Below are 14,522 nucleotides of genomic sequence, written 5' to 3'. Positions count from 1 at the left end.
TTTTTCCTATCGATTGTAACCCGCCTAGAGTCGCCACTAGTTGAGCAGCATGGAAGTTGAATAAATCACTAAACAGCATCCAAGTTTGCTGAGCCTAAGAAGACAAGAAAAACCTTGGGTGGGTTATAGACCAAAGATTTGTCTTCTCTACCACCAAGGGGTTCCTCAAACAGCTCGTGAAAGCAACGGCTGGATTCTTTCTTTAAGTAAGATTGGCTAAGCCACCATCGGCTGCCTACGGTCAACGGGCTAAGCAATAAATCCAATTTACAAATCCCAATTTTTTTAAAAAAAAACAACAACACCCCACGATGTGATTTAACGCCATGGGCCAGCTAATAACCCTGCTCCTATATTTGCCCCATGGCAGAGCTGCCATTGAATTACCAGCAAGTTTTCCTGCTTCCCCCACTCCCTTTTCCAAGAAGGGGAAGATATATAAGAACAGAGATGGCTGAGAATCTTTCTGAAAGGACGAGTCAGGAGGAAAATAATGGCTCCAGGTAGACGGGTGACAATTCTCCCAAATCCTGCTGGCGTGGAACCGTTCATTAGGCAGAATGGATCCCTGTTCTTTGGAGGTGCCACATTTTTGACTTAATGAGCTGGCAACCCTATCAATGGTATCGGAGGGTGCGCGTGTCACCGCCAGGCACAAATGGCTAATGTGCTGTTTTCTACTCATTAGAGACAAACTGATTCATGAAATTGAAGGCGAAAGCTTCATTGCCCAGCATCTCATATTTAGATGGCAGCAGGGAGACAGGAAAGGGGAGGAAAAAAAAAAAAAGGACAGCCGAGCAAGGCTCCTCTCTGGGGAGATTCCAGAGGTCCCAGTTTTGACCTTCTCAGATAAAACAGGCACGGAGAAATAGGTTGGTCCCAACAAGTGGGAGAAATATTATCGTGTGTGGTTCCAGGATAGCAGTTTCCTTGGCAGCGCTATTTCATTTCTTCCAACTCAAAAATAGAACATAGGACATAGAATCATAGGATTGGAAGGGGCCTGGAGATCTTCTAGTCCAACCCCCTGCTCAAGTAGGAGACCCTAAACCATCCCAGTCAAATGACTGTCCAGTATATTTTTTTTAACACCTGCAGTGATGGAGCACCTACACCTTCTGGAGGCAAGCTATTCCATTGATTAATTGCTCTCACTGTCAGAGAATTTCTCCTTATTTTTAGGTTGTATCTCTCTTTGACACCCGTTATTCTTGTCCTGCTCTCCTGGTGCCCTAGGGCAGGGGTAGGCAACCTTGGCTCTTTTATGACTCATGGACTTCAACTCCCAGAATTCCTGAGGCAGCCATGCCGGCCCAGGAATTCTGGGAGTTGAAGTCCACGAGTCATAAAAGAGCCAAGGTTGCCTACCCCTGCCCTACAGAATAAGTCAATCCCCTCTTCTTTGCGACAGCCCCTCAAGTACCAAGTGATCCACGGTTTAGCAGAATGTGTAAATGCAGTGTGTTGCAGACTTGGCAGAAATTTTAGCAATAAAAAGCCCCTTGGGACAGAAGTCTAGAGTCCCACGGAGGCGAACGTACACTATCCATGAGACCCTCCATGTTGGAAGAGACCTTGAAGGTCTTATAGTCCAACCCTCTGCTCAAACAGGAGACCCTACACCATTCCAGACAAATGGATGTCCAATCTCTTCTCAGAAATCTCCAGTGATGGAGCACCCAAAGGTTCTGGAGGCAAGCCGTTCCACTGATTCATTTATCTTTGTTGTTGTTGTTGTTGTTGTTGTTAGTTGCGAAGTCGTGTCCAACCCATCGCGACCCCATGGACAACGTTCCTCCAGGCCTTCCTGTCCTCTACCATCTTCTGGAGTCCATTGAAGCTCACGCCTCCTGCTTCACTGACTCCATCCAGCCACCTCATTCTCTGTCGTCCCCTTCTTCTCTTGCCCTCCATCTTTCCCAGCATTAGGCTCTTCTCCAGGGAGTCCTTCCTTCTCATTAGGTGGCCAAAGGACTTGAGTTTCAACTTCAGGATCTGGCCTTCTAAAGAGCAGTCAGGGTTGATCTCCTCTAGGACTGACTGGTTTGATCGCCTTGCAGTCCAGGGGATTGATTTTGATTGATCATTGATCATTGATCTTAGCATCAGGAAATTTCTCCTTGTTCTAAGTTGCTTCTCTCCTTGACTAGTTCCCATCCATTGCTTCTTGTCCTGCCCTCAGATGCTTTTGAGAATAGGTTGACCCCTTCTTCCCTGTGACATGGATCCCTAAGAATCAGAGAAAAGTAGATCCCTCTAATGATTCCCCACCACCACCACAAAGTAGTAAAGAGGCCTTAGGAACTAGAAACGTAAAAGTGGGGAACAGAAATCTAAGGAAGAAGATTAGGAACAGCTCAGATCATCTTCTAGGCAGTTCAGAGACTTAAAATAACCGCTACCAATCTTTTATTGAAACAAGGCTAATATATATTGCTAATTCACTTTGCTTTCCACCTCATAAGACCCTTGAGTCGAGGAATGAAAATTAAGTGCTCCTCTCCTTTTCACGCTTTCATCACTTCTAGTCAGAGGTCATTAAAAAGAGTTCAAGGCAATCATCACAAGTCTAATGGTATAGTTTAACATACCATGTCAGATACAGGCTCAATTCCATTAATTAAGGCAAAAGTGTATTTCCTAGACAGGGCAACGTATGCTAGCAGGGCGTGTACGAAGAGTAGGCAACCTGCAGTGGCAATTACATCAGCCTAATTTAAAAAAAACCCGAATTCTGACCCTCAGAATTATTAAAAGAGAGTTCTAAAAAGATGGATGGCTTGCTTCCTCCCGCTGCTTTTGAGGGAGAAAGAAAGGGGTCAGAAAGAGGAAATGAATGAAAAAGGGGGGAAAACCCCCCAAAAGGGTGACTTTGCCCCACCCACTGGTTGATTCATCCCCACCCATCACCCCGGGAAATGCAGCCATTGACTGGGGGAAAAAGTCAGCCCAGCCATGCTCTGAAATATAATTTCTGCCGTGGTGGTATTGATGATGCCTTTCCTCCTGTTACTCAGGACAGCTTTATAGAACTGGGAAAGTGCCACTCAGGAAAAACAGCTTACTAGGAAACAGAGGGAAAAACAATCCAAGTAGGCAATAAAACACTTCTTTTCTCTTTTTTTTGGTTATCACCATAATACAAAAAAAAAAAAGATGTGGAGACTCAAGAAAGAGTGCAGAGAAGAGCAACGAAGATGATTAGGGGTCCGGTCTGTCTGTCTGTCTGTCTGTCTGTCTGTCTGTCTGTCTGTCTGTCTGTCTCTCTCTCTCTCTCTCTCTCTCTCTATCTATCTATCTATCTATCTATCTATCTATCTATCTATCTATCTATCTATCTCTATCATATCTATATATCATGTCTGTTTGTCTGTCTGTCTGTCTCTCTCTCTCTCTCTCTCTCTCTCTATCCATCTATCTATCATCTCTCTCTATCATATCTATATATCATGTCTGTCTGTCTGTCTACCTACCTGTCTGTCTGCCTGTCTGCCTACTTACTTACCTATCTACCTACCTACCTATTCTAATGAAGAGAAGGATTAGGGGTGACATGATAGCAGTCTTCCAGTAGTTGAGGGGCTGTCACAGAGAAGAGGGTTGACTTATTCTCCAAAGCACCTGAGGGCAACATTAGAAATAAGGGATGGAAGCTTAACAAAGAGAGATCCAATCTAGAACTAAGGAGAAATTTCCTGACAGTGAGAACAATCAATCAATCTCTGGAAGATGTGGGTGCTCCATCACTGAGGAGTTTTAAAAAGAGACTGGACAGCCATTTGTCTGGAATGGTATAAGGTTCCTGCTCAGGCGGGGGGTTGGACTAGATGACCCCCAAGACCCCTTCTAACTGTCTTATGCTGTATTCTATACTTTAAAGACAACTGCAACAGGAAGTGACATTAGAAAAAAATGGTACTGAAAAGAACAGAATAATAAAGGAAAAAATGGAGGAATTGCTTTAGCTTGCTGGAAGAAAAGAAGGGCATAAATCTAACAAAAGGACTGCATAAAAATATGGTACAGTGTGCAACCTGTATCTCCAATCTCTGAAGACAAATAGATTTCCTAAATAGGAAAGTGCTGCGGCAGACAAGAAGTAGACAAGACTAAAAGGCACACGCACACAATGAGTGGGTTACACAACAACAACAAACATCCTGTTGCGGATGAGATGTCAATTCTGTTCGCGTCTCCACACCGACAGAGCTATTTATTTTGTTAACACACTGTATATCGCACCCATTTCCACCAAGTCTGGGTGGTGACATTAAAAAAAAACAACAACACCCCTAAATCTCATTAAAAACAACCTCAAACCAATCATTTTAAAACAACAAACATCCTTAAAAACAGCAGGGATGGGACAGACTCATCAAGACCTCATGGTGTCAGCTGCCAAATTTTCAAACACAACGCACCCCGCCGTTGGCCAGCCTTCCTTTACAAAACAGGCAAAAAATAGGAATAAAAGAGCATAGATTGGAAGGCAGGTATTTGAAAACTTACAAAGGGATGTGACAAACACGCAGGGTGTCGGTACAAATTAACCATTCTTGGACAGAAATTCCCCAGGGAGAATTTAACATGGAGCAGCTGAAGGACGGTGCCACCGACTCTGATTTTCGACGTCTTCTGGGATAAAAATTCGAGTCTCCTCACTTTACCAACAGATGAAGATGACCATCCCCAAATGTTTCACGAACAAGCAGGGTAAACAACGTCCATTTAGTCCTCGAGTTACAACTGTTCATTTAGTGACCGGGCAAAGTTGCAACGGGACCGGAAAACGAGAGACTTTATGGCCGTTTCTCCCATTTTGCAGCCTCCCCGTGGTCACGTGATCAAAATTCAGACGCTTGGCAACTGGCATGTACTTGGGGCGGTTGCAATGTCCCCGGGGTCACGTGATCTTCTGCCAAGCCAAGTCAATGGGGGGGAAGCCAGATTCACTTAACAACCGTGTGACTAACTTAACAACTGCAGGGATTCACTTAATGACTGTGGCAAATAAAGGTTGTAACATGGGGCAAAAATTCACTTGGCTAAGGTCTCACTTCGTGACAGAGGTTTTGGGCTCAACTGTGGTCATAAATCAAGAACTACCTGTCGTTCTTCGTTCCCTTTTGGTCTTATTGTTTCTACCTTGTGAAACGGAGGATGGCTCCTTGAAAAAGGATCTTATTTATGTCTTATTTATTTATATACTGTATCAAACTCCTTAACCGCCCATCTCCCTATTAGGGGGGCTTGTACCATAGTCCGCTGTTTCTCAAGCTGGGCCTGTGTGGACTTAAAACTCCCAGAATTCCCCAGTCAGCCGTTGGTTCCTTGGCTAAACTGCTCTTACATTACAAGGTGGGCAACTGATGACGTTACCTAGTTTGGGTAATGAAACGTCTGCAAGAAAACAAGCAAGCTCGGAGAACACCAAGGAGCCCTTGTAGGTAGCATCATCAGTGCTAGAGTGGGGTTTGTGGGGAGGAGGAGGAGGAGGAGGAGGAGGAGGAGGAGGACAACAACAACAACAACAACAACTGTGGGGTTTTGGTGCTCTCTGAGCTTGGTTGTTTTCTTGCAGAAGTTTCATAACCATCCAACTAAGTAACACCATTTTGTAACTCAAGACTTCCTGTATCTCAAGATCGTCTCTGTGAGCAGAAAAACTGAACTCCATCCTCTGGGTCTGCAGGGAAGGTTCCTGAAACCTTGACAATCAACTGCTCCATTTCGATAACCGCGAGCTAGCCGGGGATCATCTGGTAGAAGCCCCCCCCCCTTCCTGTTGCCAACCGGTTGGTTTTTCCGGCCACTTACTTGGGGGTGTGAGACTCGTCCACCCGATTGCCCAGCTGGAACTCGTGAGACTTGCTCCGGTGCAAGACGGTGAAGCCCGGGAAGAGGTGGATCAGCTTCCGAGACGAAGGAGGCGGTGTGCCCGGGGGTCTCACTTTGTTCCTCCTCCGGACTGGCGGCGTCCCTGGAGCGGTCATGGTGGCGATTATATTCGGAGTGCAGGGCGGGGTGTGGGCTGCATGCCGCTGGCGTGGGGAAGGGGGCAAGGAGCGGTGGCCAGATTCCAGCGGAGGGCAGAGTCCTGGAAAACCCTCCACGGTTAGCCTGTCCGTGTGCGTGTAGACAAGCTCGTGGGACAACGTGGGGTGGCAGTAGTGTGGAGCGCACTTGGACCTGGGCTTGGGACTCAGAGAGAGGTGAGTTCGGATCCACTGCATGGATTCGGATTGGCACATGATGCTGTTTTCTTTGCTGCTGGCCTCGGTCGTGGCTGGCCACTGGATGGTCCAGTCTTGTTTGGAAAGACTACCTCCTGTGGAGAAGGAAAAAAAAAAGGGGGGGGAGAGAAATAGCAATCATGCTTACAGTTTGAAGCCTGGCCCCACAGCACCTGCTCTGTCAGAAGGGATGCACATTACAATTTAAATCAGCTTTAAACTGACTTCCTAGGTCAGGGATAGGCAACCTTGGCTCTTTTATGACTCGTGGACTTCAACTCCCAGAATTCCTGAGCCAACATGGCTCAGCTTGGAAACTCTCCCTTTCCCCTCCGCATGGCTGGCTCAGGAATTCTGGGAGTTGAAGTCCATGAGTCATAAAAGAGCCAAGGTGGCCTACCCCTGCCCTAGGTGAATATATCCAATGGTGCTGAGATAGAAATTGGACTAATTTGAAGGAAGAAGCTACAGATGGTTAAATGGGGAGACATTTGGACACGATATCAGAACGGCTTTCCCGATTCCTCTATTTTCCCTTCCTGGAAAGAAGCTTCTGTTTTACTCTCTCGTTTTCATGGACCCCTCTAAAAATATTTGGGGGTATCTTTTAAATATTTTCCCACATCATCTCATGAGGAAGGCCAACATAAGCACTAAGTACCCTAACCTGCACGAACCTCACCCAATTTTAACTCTTGCAAAAGGAAACTTTCCCCTCTTGACACTGTTGATCTGGTTTCTCTAACAACCCATGCATGTCTTTAAAAGGTAGCATTTGCATTCTAAAAGGGAGAGTCTCCCAACTCCTCTTTTTTTTATTTATTTCACGGGGGCTGTTAATTGATGGCCTTGTTATCGAGACCTTCCTTTCAAGGAAATCAATTTATTTCGGGCTGTCAAGAAGGGAGAGGAAAAGAACAGAGGCTGCAAGACAGAGTAGGAAGGAGTTGATTAAAAGAGTGTTGTTGTTTTTTAAGGGTGGGGACAAGTGAAGTGGAAGAAAGTGTAATAAAAATGCTGATTTTTTTTTAATATAAAAAAAACAGATCGGGTAATGAAGAAAAAAAACAGCGCAGCCGCGATGGCAGGACTTTAGGGCTGGATCAAAACGATGAGGGGAAGGTGAGACCATAATCCAGCTTCAGAGAGCATTCTCCCTTAAGGGACTAAAAGCAATTTAACATTGACTAAGCAACCTGCCTTTTGGTACTGTCCATGGGGTTTTCGTGGCAAAGATACTGGAGTGGGTTGCCATTTCCTTCCCACCCTGCCAACAAAAGTACGTATAGTCAAGGCCATGGTTTTCCCAGTGGCAATGTATGGCTGTGAAAGTTGGACCACAAGAAAGGCTGAGCACCAAAGCATTGAGGCCTTTGAACTATGGTGCTGGACAAGACTCCTGCGAGTCCCCTGGACTGCAAGGCGATCCAACCGGTCAGTCCTAGAGGAGATCAACCCCGACTGCTCTTTAGAAGGCCAGATCCTGAAGTTGACACTCAAGTCCTTTGGCCACCTAATGAGAAGGAAGGACTCGCTGGAGAAGAGCCTGATGCTGAGAAAGATGGAGGGCAAGAGAAGAAGGGGACGACAGAGAAGGAGGTGGCTGGATGGAGTCACTGAAGCAGCAGGCGTGAGCTTAAAGGGACTCCAGAAGATGGTAGAGCACAGGAAGGCCTGGAGGAACGTTGTCCATGGGGCCGCGATGGGTCGGACACGACTTCGCAACTAACAATAAGCAACCTGCAACATGCTTTTTACCTACATAAAAAGCTCCGTAGGAAATTTCAAGAAATAAAAGGGCCTATTGGGCAGAACATTGAAAAGTCAAGGTATGAAATACACAGAACTGAAATGATTAAAGGCAAAGTTTTATCTAAATGGGGTTACGGTTACGGTTAGTGTTCGTGGCTGTGCTTTTTTCTCTGGATGACTTGGAAGTCTGAAAGTTTTTCTGCCCCCCTTTTCTTTTACTCTCCAGAAAACTAGAGAAAGCCCTTTTGGAGACATTATCCACACTCTTTTCTTTTCTGGAGTAACCACATCTGGAGTGCATCTGTCTAGCTATGGCACAAAACTCAGATGTTGCAGAGTTCTGGATTGAGACGGTGCTGGATTTTCTCAACTGCTTTCTGTGATCTGTCCAAGGTTCTGAAGAAACAGCCCTTACTGCAGCCTCTAGGACAGGGGCCTTCAAACTTGGCCCTTTTATGACTTGTGGACTTCAATTCCCAGAATTCCTCAGCCAGGCACACGTGCCTGGCCGAGGAATTCTGGGAGTTGAAGTCCACAAGTCATAAAAGGGCCAAGTCTGAAGACCCCTGCTCTAGGATCTGGCCAAGGTTTTGCCACCTTAGGCTCCTCTGGACCATCTAATCCCAGAACTATGCTAGAAGATGTATAAATGAAATGAGTCTCCCAACATGGGGGGGGGGGGAAGGATTGTGACCTGACCACTTGTCAGGTCACCAGAACTGGGCACACTCTTCCAAGTGTACAGTATACACCACGACCCCCATGTAATCTGCAATGCCTTAGACAAATTAATAAAACTTGAAGAGAGGAGAGAAAAAAGGGAGAAACTTGATGTAAAGTTCTGCAGTGCTTTGATTTTTTTGTGTGTGTGTGGACTTATACTGCTATGCATGCAGGATGCACACACTGATCAAACACCTTGCTCCCTCATGCAGAAATAAAACTTGAATTGACTATTTCATCAGGACGATTTGGGGAGAGTGTTCAAATACCGTGCAAGAGTAGATACACGGCTTAAAGAAATGCCACATGGAAATAGCCTGGAGTTAGATCAAATGCACCAACACATCAAGGTTCCTTTTGATAATTCGAGGGGGGGGGGAAGGAGGAGGTACAAGTGGACTAGAAATGAAAGTGAGACCGGGTGTGCCTTCTTGAATTTGAGAAAGTTACCAAGTTAAAAAAATTAATAAAATAAATTCAGCCTCCATTAATCCCAGCCGTGAAATGTATCGTGAATTACTTCTCTAATATTCTTTTGTTAACCTTTGGTAGTTTTCAGTGAATTCTACCCTCTCTCCACAATTTACACACCTTTAAATGTCTCAAAGGTGCTTTTTCCAAAGGCAAGTGGACTTTTGTTTTTTCTTGATGACGTTTCGCTTCTCATCCAAGAAGCTTCTTCGGTTCTGACTGAATGGTGGGGGAATGGAAGGATTTATATCCCTTGCAGTCATCTGGTCACTAACACTCTTTCTGAGAATCGCTGAGGCCACTTAGAGGTTTATCTGTGCCCTTAGGGACACCTGAATCAGGGTGCAAATGGGTGTGGAGCCTTCTTGGAACTGCTGAAAGGACTCTGTTGTAAACAGGAGGGAGGGGGTGTCATATCCCTCCCCCTCTGTTGAGAGAGGGCTGTGCAATCTTACGTCTAGATGGCCTCGTTGACCCCTCTTTCAAGCCAGCGGTTTCAAACCAGAGTAAGCACTGAATCCTTTAAAAGAATTCTGATTTCAGGAGCTGGGAACTGTTTCTGTCAGTATATAGATCTTTTTCCAGCCTCTGAAAATCCTGTGGGAATGACATTACGACATGACTGGAGGACTGAAATTTCTATCCCTTTAATTTGCACAGCCAATTGCTGTATTCAACTATTTCTCTTTTTAAAGTTGGTCAAAGGCCATAATAAAGATACTTGATTTATTTATTTAGTTCTCTCTCTTTCTCTCTCCCTCCCTCTCTCCTGTGTCATTCATCTCTCTCTCTCTTTCTCTCCTGTGTCATTCATCTCTCTCTCTTTCTGTCTCTTTCTCTCTCTCTCTCTCTCTCTCTCTGTGTGTGTGTGTGTGTGTGTTAAGCTACTGAATATTTAACACAGTTGGGAGGACTTTCTTCAATTAAGGAAGGAATGGATGATTACTGCACATTGTAGAAGCACAGACAAAGCTACGAAAGGGGATTAAGAGAGAGCCAGACGCAACTTGCCACCTAGACCCCACCCAGACTGGTACCCTTGTAAAAGATGGTGGCGACAGCTCCTGGAATAGGAGGTTGTGCCCCTTCTACACACACCTGAGGAACCCAACCAATCAGATCATCTCCCCCACTTTGCAAAAAAACGAGATAACGACAGTGCAATAACTTCTGGTCGATCCTTACGAGAGGAAAAAAAAGTGCAGTTATGGGTCAGCCGCTTACAAATTATCCGGGGGGGGGGGAATGCCACGGGGGAGGGGAGAGTAATTACTGTTGCTAATTAATGATGATTGATGGATGCTAAACATAGGAACGGAAAGGCTGGGAGGAGAGAGCCTAAAGGACATCGCACAAGGAGAACCCCTGTTCAGCTCCTCCACACCCAGACTTCAGGCGTGTTCTTGCCATTACCAATGTACGCGTCCTAGCTATTTATTTTGATGGCTGTGTCGCAGCTTGATGAATAAAAATATCTAGGAAAGAGCTGGGAATGCCTGCAAAAGCATCCAGGATGCTTTTAAAGAAAGTTGCCAGAGGTGGAATTGCTGAGTGGTCAGTGCAGCTGGTTGTGGCACCCCTTCAGAGAGGATTTTAAAGCCAATTCTGCAGATGCTTCCTCAGAACACTTTGCAAATGCCAAGATAAGCTGCTAAATCCATAACAGGAAGAAGGATGCATGGCGGACCCTTGTTGCCTCCTACTTGAGGGGCTACCACAAAGAAGAGGGGGCCAAGCTATTCTCCAAAGCAATGGATGGAAACTCATCAAGGAGAGAAGCAACCTAGAACTCAGGAGAAACTTCCTGACAGTGAGAACAATTAACCAGTGGAACAGCTTGCCTCCAGATGTTGTGGGTGCTTCAACACTGGAAGTTTTTAAAAAGAGACTGGACAGGCATTTGTCTGGAATGGGATGGGGTTCTCCTGCTTGATCAGAGCGTCGGACTGGATGACCTCCAAGGTCCCTTCCAACTCTGTTATTCTGTTGTGGATGCTACGCACACCAGTGCTAAGTGGTCCCTAACGTGCTCTGCTTTTGGACTTGGGGGAAAAAAACAGAAGCTCGGTGAGGGAGGATAAACTTCACAACTTTTTGCAAAAGTTCAAAGAGCAAATCCAACTTGGAGTTCTTCCAGAAGTCCAACCTCTTTCCCACACAGACCCCAGCAATCCAAAATCTCACTGGTCCTTCCCCAATCAGATGCCTTTCCTGTGTCATGGGTCCTACAGGTAGTCCTTGACTTACAACCACTCATTTAGTGACCGTTCAGAGTTAGAACAGCCCTGAAAAAAAGTGACTTATGAGCATTTTTTACACTTCACAACCATTGCAGCATCCGCACACACACCCCATGGTCACGTGATCAGAATTCAGATTGCTTGGCAACTGGCTGGTATTTATGACTGTTACGGTCACACGATCCCCTTTTGCGACTTTCCTGCAAGCAAAATCAGCAAATTCATTTTACAACCACGTTACTAGCTTAACTGCATTGCCTACTAATTCAACGACTGTGGCAAGAAAAGTCATAAAAGGGGGTAAATCTCACTACGGTCTCGCTTAGCAACAGGATTTGGGGCTCAATTGTGGTCGTTAAGTCAAGGACTACCTGTATTACACATACACACACACACACTCGCCCACGCCCGCACACATCCCCATTGAAAGCATCAGCTTGGGCAAGGCTGCACAGGTCTTACAGGGTAAAAAATAATAATCCATGGCTGATATTTTTTTTTATTTTTTTTTTAAAGAAGCTCTTCGTGAGCTCTCCTCCTCCACAACTCACCCCAAGTTACTAGGCAACCTACAATTTTATGCAAAAGGCAAAAAGAAAAGGCCATGAAGCTCAGCTAGGTTTTGTATTTTGTGTGAGGGTTGTTTCATGGAGGGAGGAGGAGAGGAGGGGTCTTTGGGGCCAGATCTGAGAGGGAAAGGAAACAAATAGCAATAGCAATAGCACGTAGATTTATATACCGCTTCGCAGTGCTTTACAGCCCTCTCTAAGCGGTTTACAGAGTCAGCCTGTTGCCCCCCAACAATCTGGGTCCTCATTTTACCAACTTTGGAAGGAGGGAAGGCTGAGTCAACCTTGAGCTGGTCAGGATCGAACTCCCAGCAGTCGGCAGAATTAGCCTGCAATACTGCATTCTAACCACTGCGTCACCATTGCAACAGAATAGAATAGAATAGAATAGAATAAAGAGCAGAATAAAATAAGAGCAGAATAGAACAGAACAGAACAGAATAGAATAGAATAGAAATACAGAATAGAATAGGAATAGGAATACAGAATAGAATAGAATAATGAAGAATAGAATAGAATAGAAAAATAGCATAGCATAGAATAATAATAATAGCATAGCATAGCATAGCATAGAACAGCACTAGCAATAGCACTTAGACTTACATACCGCTTCACACTGCTTTACAGCCCTCTCTAAGCGGTTTATAGCGTCAGCACATTGCCTCCAACAATCTGGGTCCTCATTTTACCGACCTCGGAAGGAGGGAAGGCTGAGTCAACCTTCAGCCGGTCGGGATCGAACTCCCGGCAGTCGGCAGAATTAGCCTGCAATGCTGCATTCTAACCACTGCGCCACCACGGCTCTTGAATGTAGATCAAAAACCCTCCCAAATCTAAAATAAGATCCCAAACCCCATTGCCTAATTCTGCAAGGGTGAGTTGCCAGTGGACGTCTCAGTCCCAGAACAACTTTCCCATCATCGGTCATTTGCCCGGTCATAAAAGTAACCAAATTAAGTGCTGAACAGCTGAAGGCTCCCCTTGAACCCCCATTACGGTCTGTTGTGTCTGGCCTCACATTGCTCAGACGACGAGCGATTCCTCTAAAGCGGCAAACAGCCTCCGGTGCTTTGACGGACAGGTGGCCCAAGAGCAGACTTTGCACGTACATCAAATTAAATGATTCAACGGCACGAGTCATTAATCGGGCGGCAGGCAAAAAAGAAGGACAGAAGCAAGAGTTGGGTTGAGCCCTTGAGAATGGATTTATCTCCACTGTGGCGAAGGGATGATGTCCGAACCGTGCTCTCAGTCCAGAGTATATCTGCCATATTCCAAGAAGGATTTGTGTATTGTATATGTGTACTATGTATGTATTATTGGGAGGGGGAACTTTGGCAAGGGTTCAAGGCCACACCGGTTCCTTTGGGCCGAGGAAGCAGATAAAAACAGAACGTGAATAATGTTAGTGACTGGCTCAAGGTCACCTGTTGGCTTTTTGCCTAAAGCAGGACTAGAATTTATAATCTCCCAGCTTCTAGCCTAATCCCTTAACTACCATACCAAACTAGCTATCTAAAGCAGGCTTTGCTGTTCAATTTTTTTTAATCCCCCTCAAACAAAATCTCGTAAGGAAGTTTGGACTTAAGAGATAGCGACCAGGTCCAAGTCATCAAGTTGCACAGATTATGATGATTAAACTGTGGGTAGCTTGCAAGCTCCACAACACACTTAATAATACCACTAGAACAGGGGTCCCCAACCCCCGGTCCGTGGACCGATACCGGTCCGTGGCATGCCAGCAACCGGTCCGCACAAACAAGCAAAGCCCCATCTGTGGGATGCAGGCAGCACACAAAACCACGCACTCTCCGGTCCGTGGAAAAACCTCTCTCCACGGAACCGGTCCCTGGTGCCCAAAAGGTTGGGGAAGACTGGGAGACTGTGAGTTCAAGTCCCTTCTGAGGCACCAAGCCAGCAAGTGACTCTGGACCCATTCTCATTCCTAGAAAAAAAAAAGTAACGGTGAACCATTTCCATAAACCGTGTCAAGGAAAAGAAGATCTAGGGGGGTGACATGATTGCAATCTTCTAATATTTGAGGGGCTGCCCCAAAGAAGAGGGAGTCAAGCTATTCTCCAAAGCGCCTGAAGGCAGGACAAGAAGCAACGGATGGAAACTAACCAAGGAGAGAAGCAACCCATAACCAAGGAGAAATTTCCTAGCGGTGAGAACAATTAACCAATGGAACAGTTAATTGCTTTCCAGAAGTTGTGGATGCTCCATCACTGGAAGCTTTTAAGAAGAGACTGGACAGCCACTTGTCCAGAATGGCATAGGGTCTCCTGGTTGAGCAGGGGGTTCGACTAGAAGACCTCCAAGGTCCCTTCTAACTCTGTAATTCTGTTAAAGCTGCAGGGCCTTGTCTGTGCAGTTGCCCGGAGTCAATACTTATGTTTAACGATTAAAAATAATAATAAAACTATGAACGTAGGTAGTACACAAGGAATCTCATTCCGCATTCCCAGGCTGGATAGAGAATTGGCCTGGAGATACCAAACAAACTGCAATACACACACACACACACACAC

The 14,522-nt window shown here is 45.7% G+C and overlaps 1 protein-coding gene across 1 annotated transcript in view; it reads right to left on the bottom strand.

The window, feature by feature from the left end:
* The window catches only part of KSR2 (kinase suppressor of ras 2), a 65,355-nt gene that overhangs the window by 41,705 nt on the left and 9,128 nt on the right, over positions 1-14,522 (bottom strand). The window contains exon 3 of the mRNA XM_015821963.1: positions 5,821-6,331. Within this exon, the coding sequence (XP_015677449.1) occupies positions 5,821-6,331 (511 nt within the window). The remainder of the gene's footprint in view (positions 1-5,820; positions 6,332-14,522) is intronic.

This window comes from Protobothrops mucrosquamatus, unplaced genomic scaffold, assembly GCF_001527695.2.
Source record: "Protobothrops mucrosquamatus isolate PMUCROS unplaced genomic scaffold, P.Mucros_1.0 scaffold1439, whole genome shotgun sequence".
Classification (NCBI taxonomy): Eukaryota; Metazoa; Chordata; class Lepidosauria; order Squamata; family Viperidae; genus Protobothrops; species Protobothrops mucrosquamatus.
The sequence above is the reverse complement of the archived record's forward strand: the minus strand, read 5'-3'. Positions and strand labels throughout refer to the sequence as shown.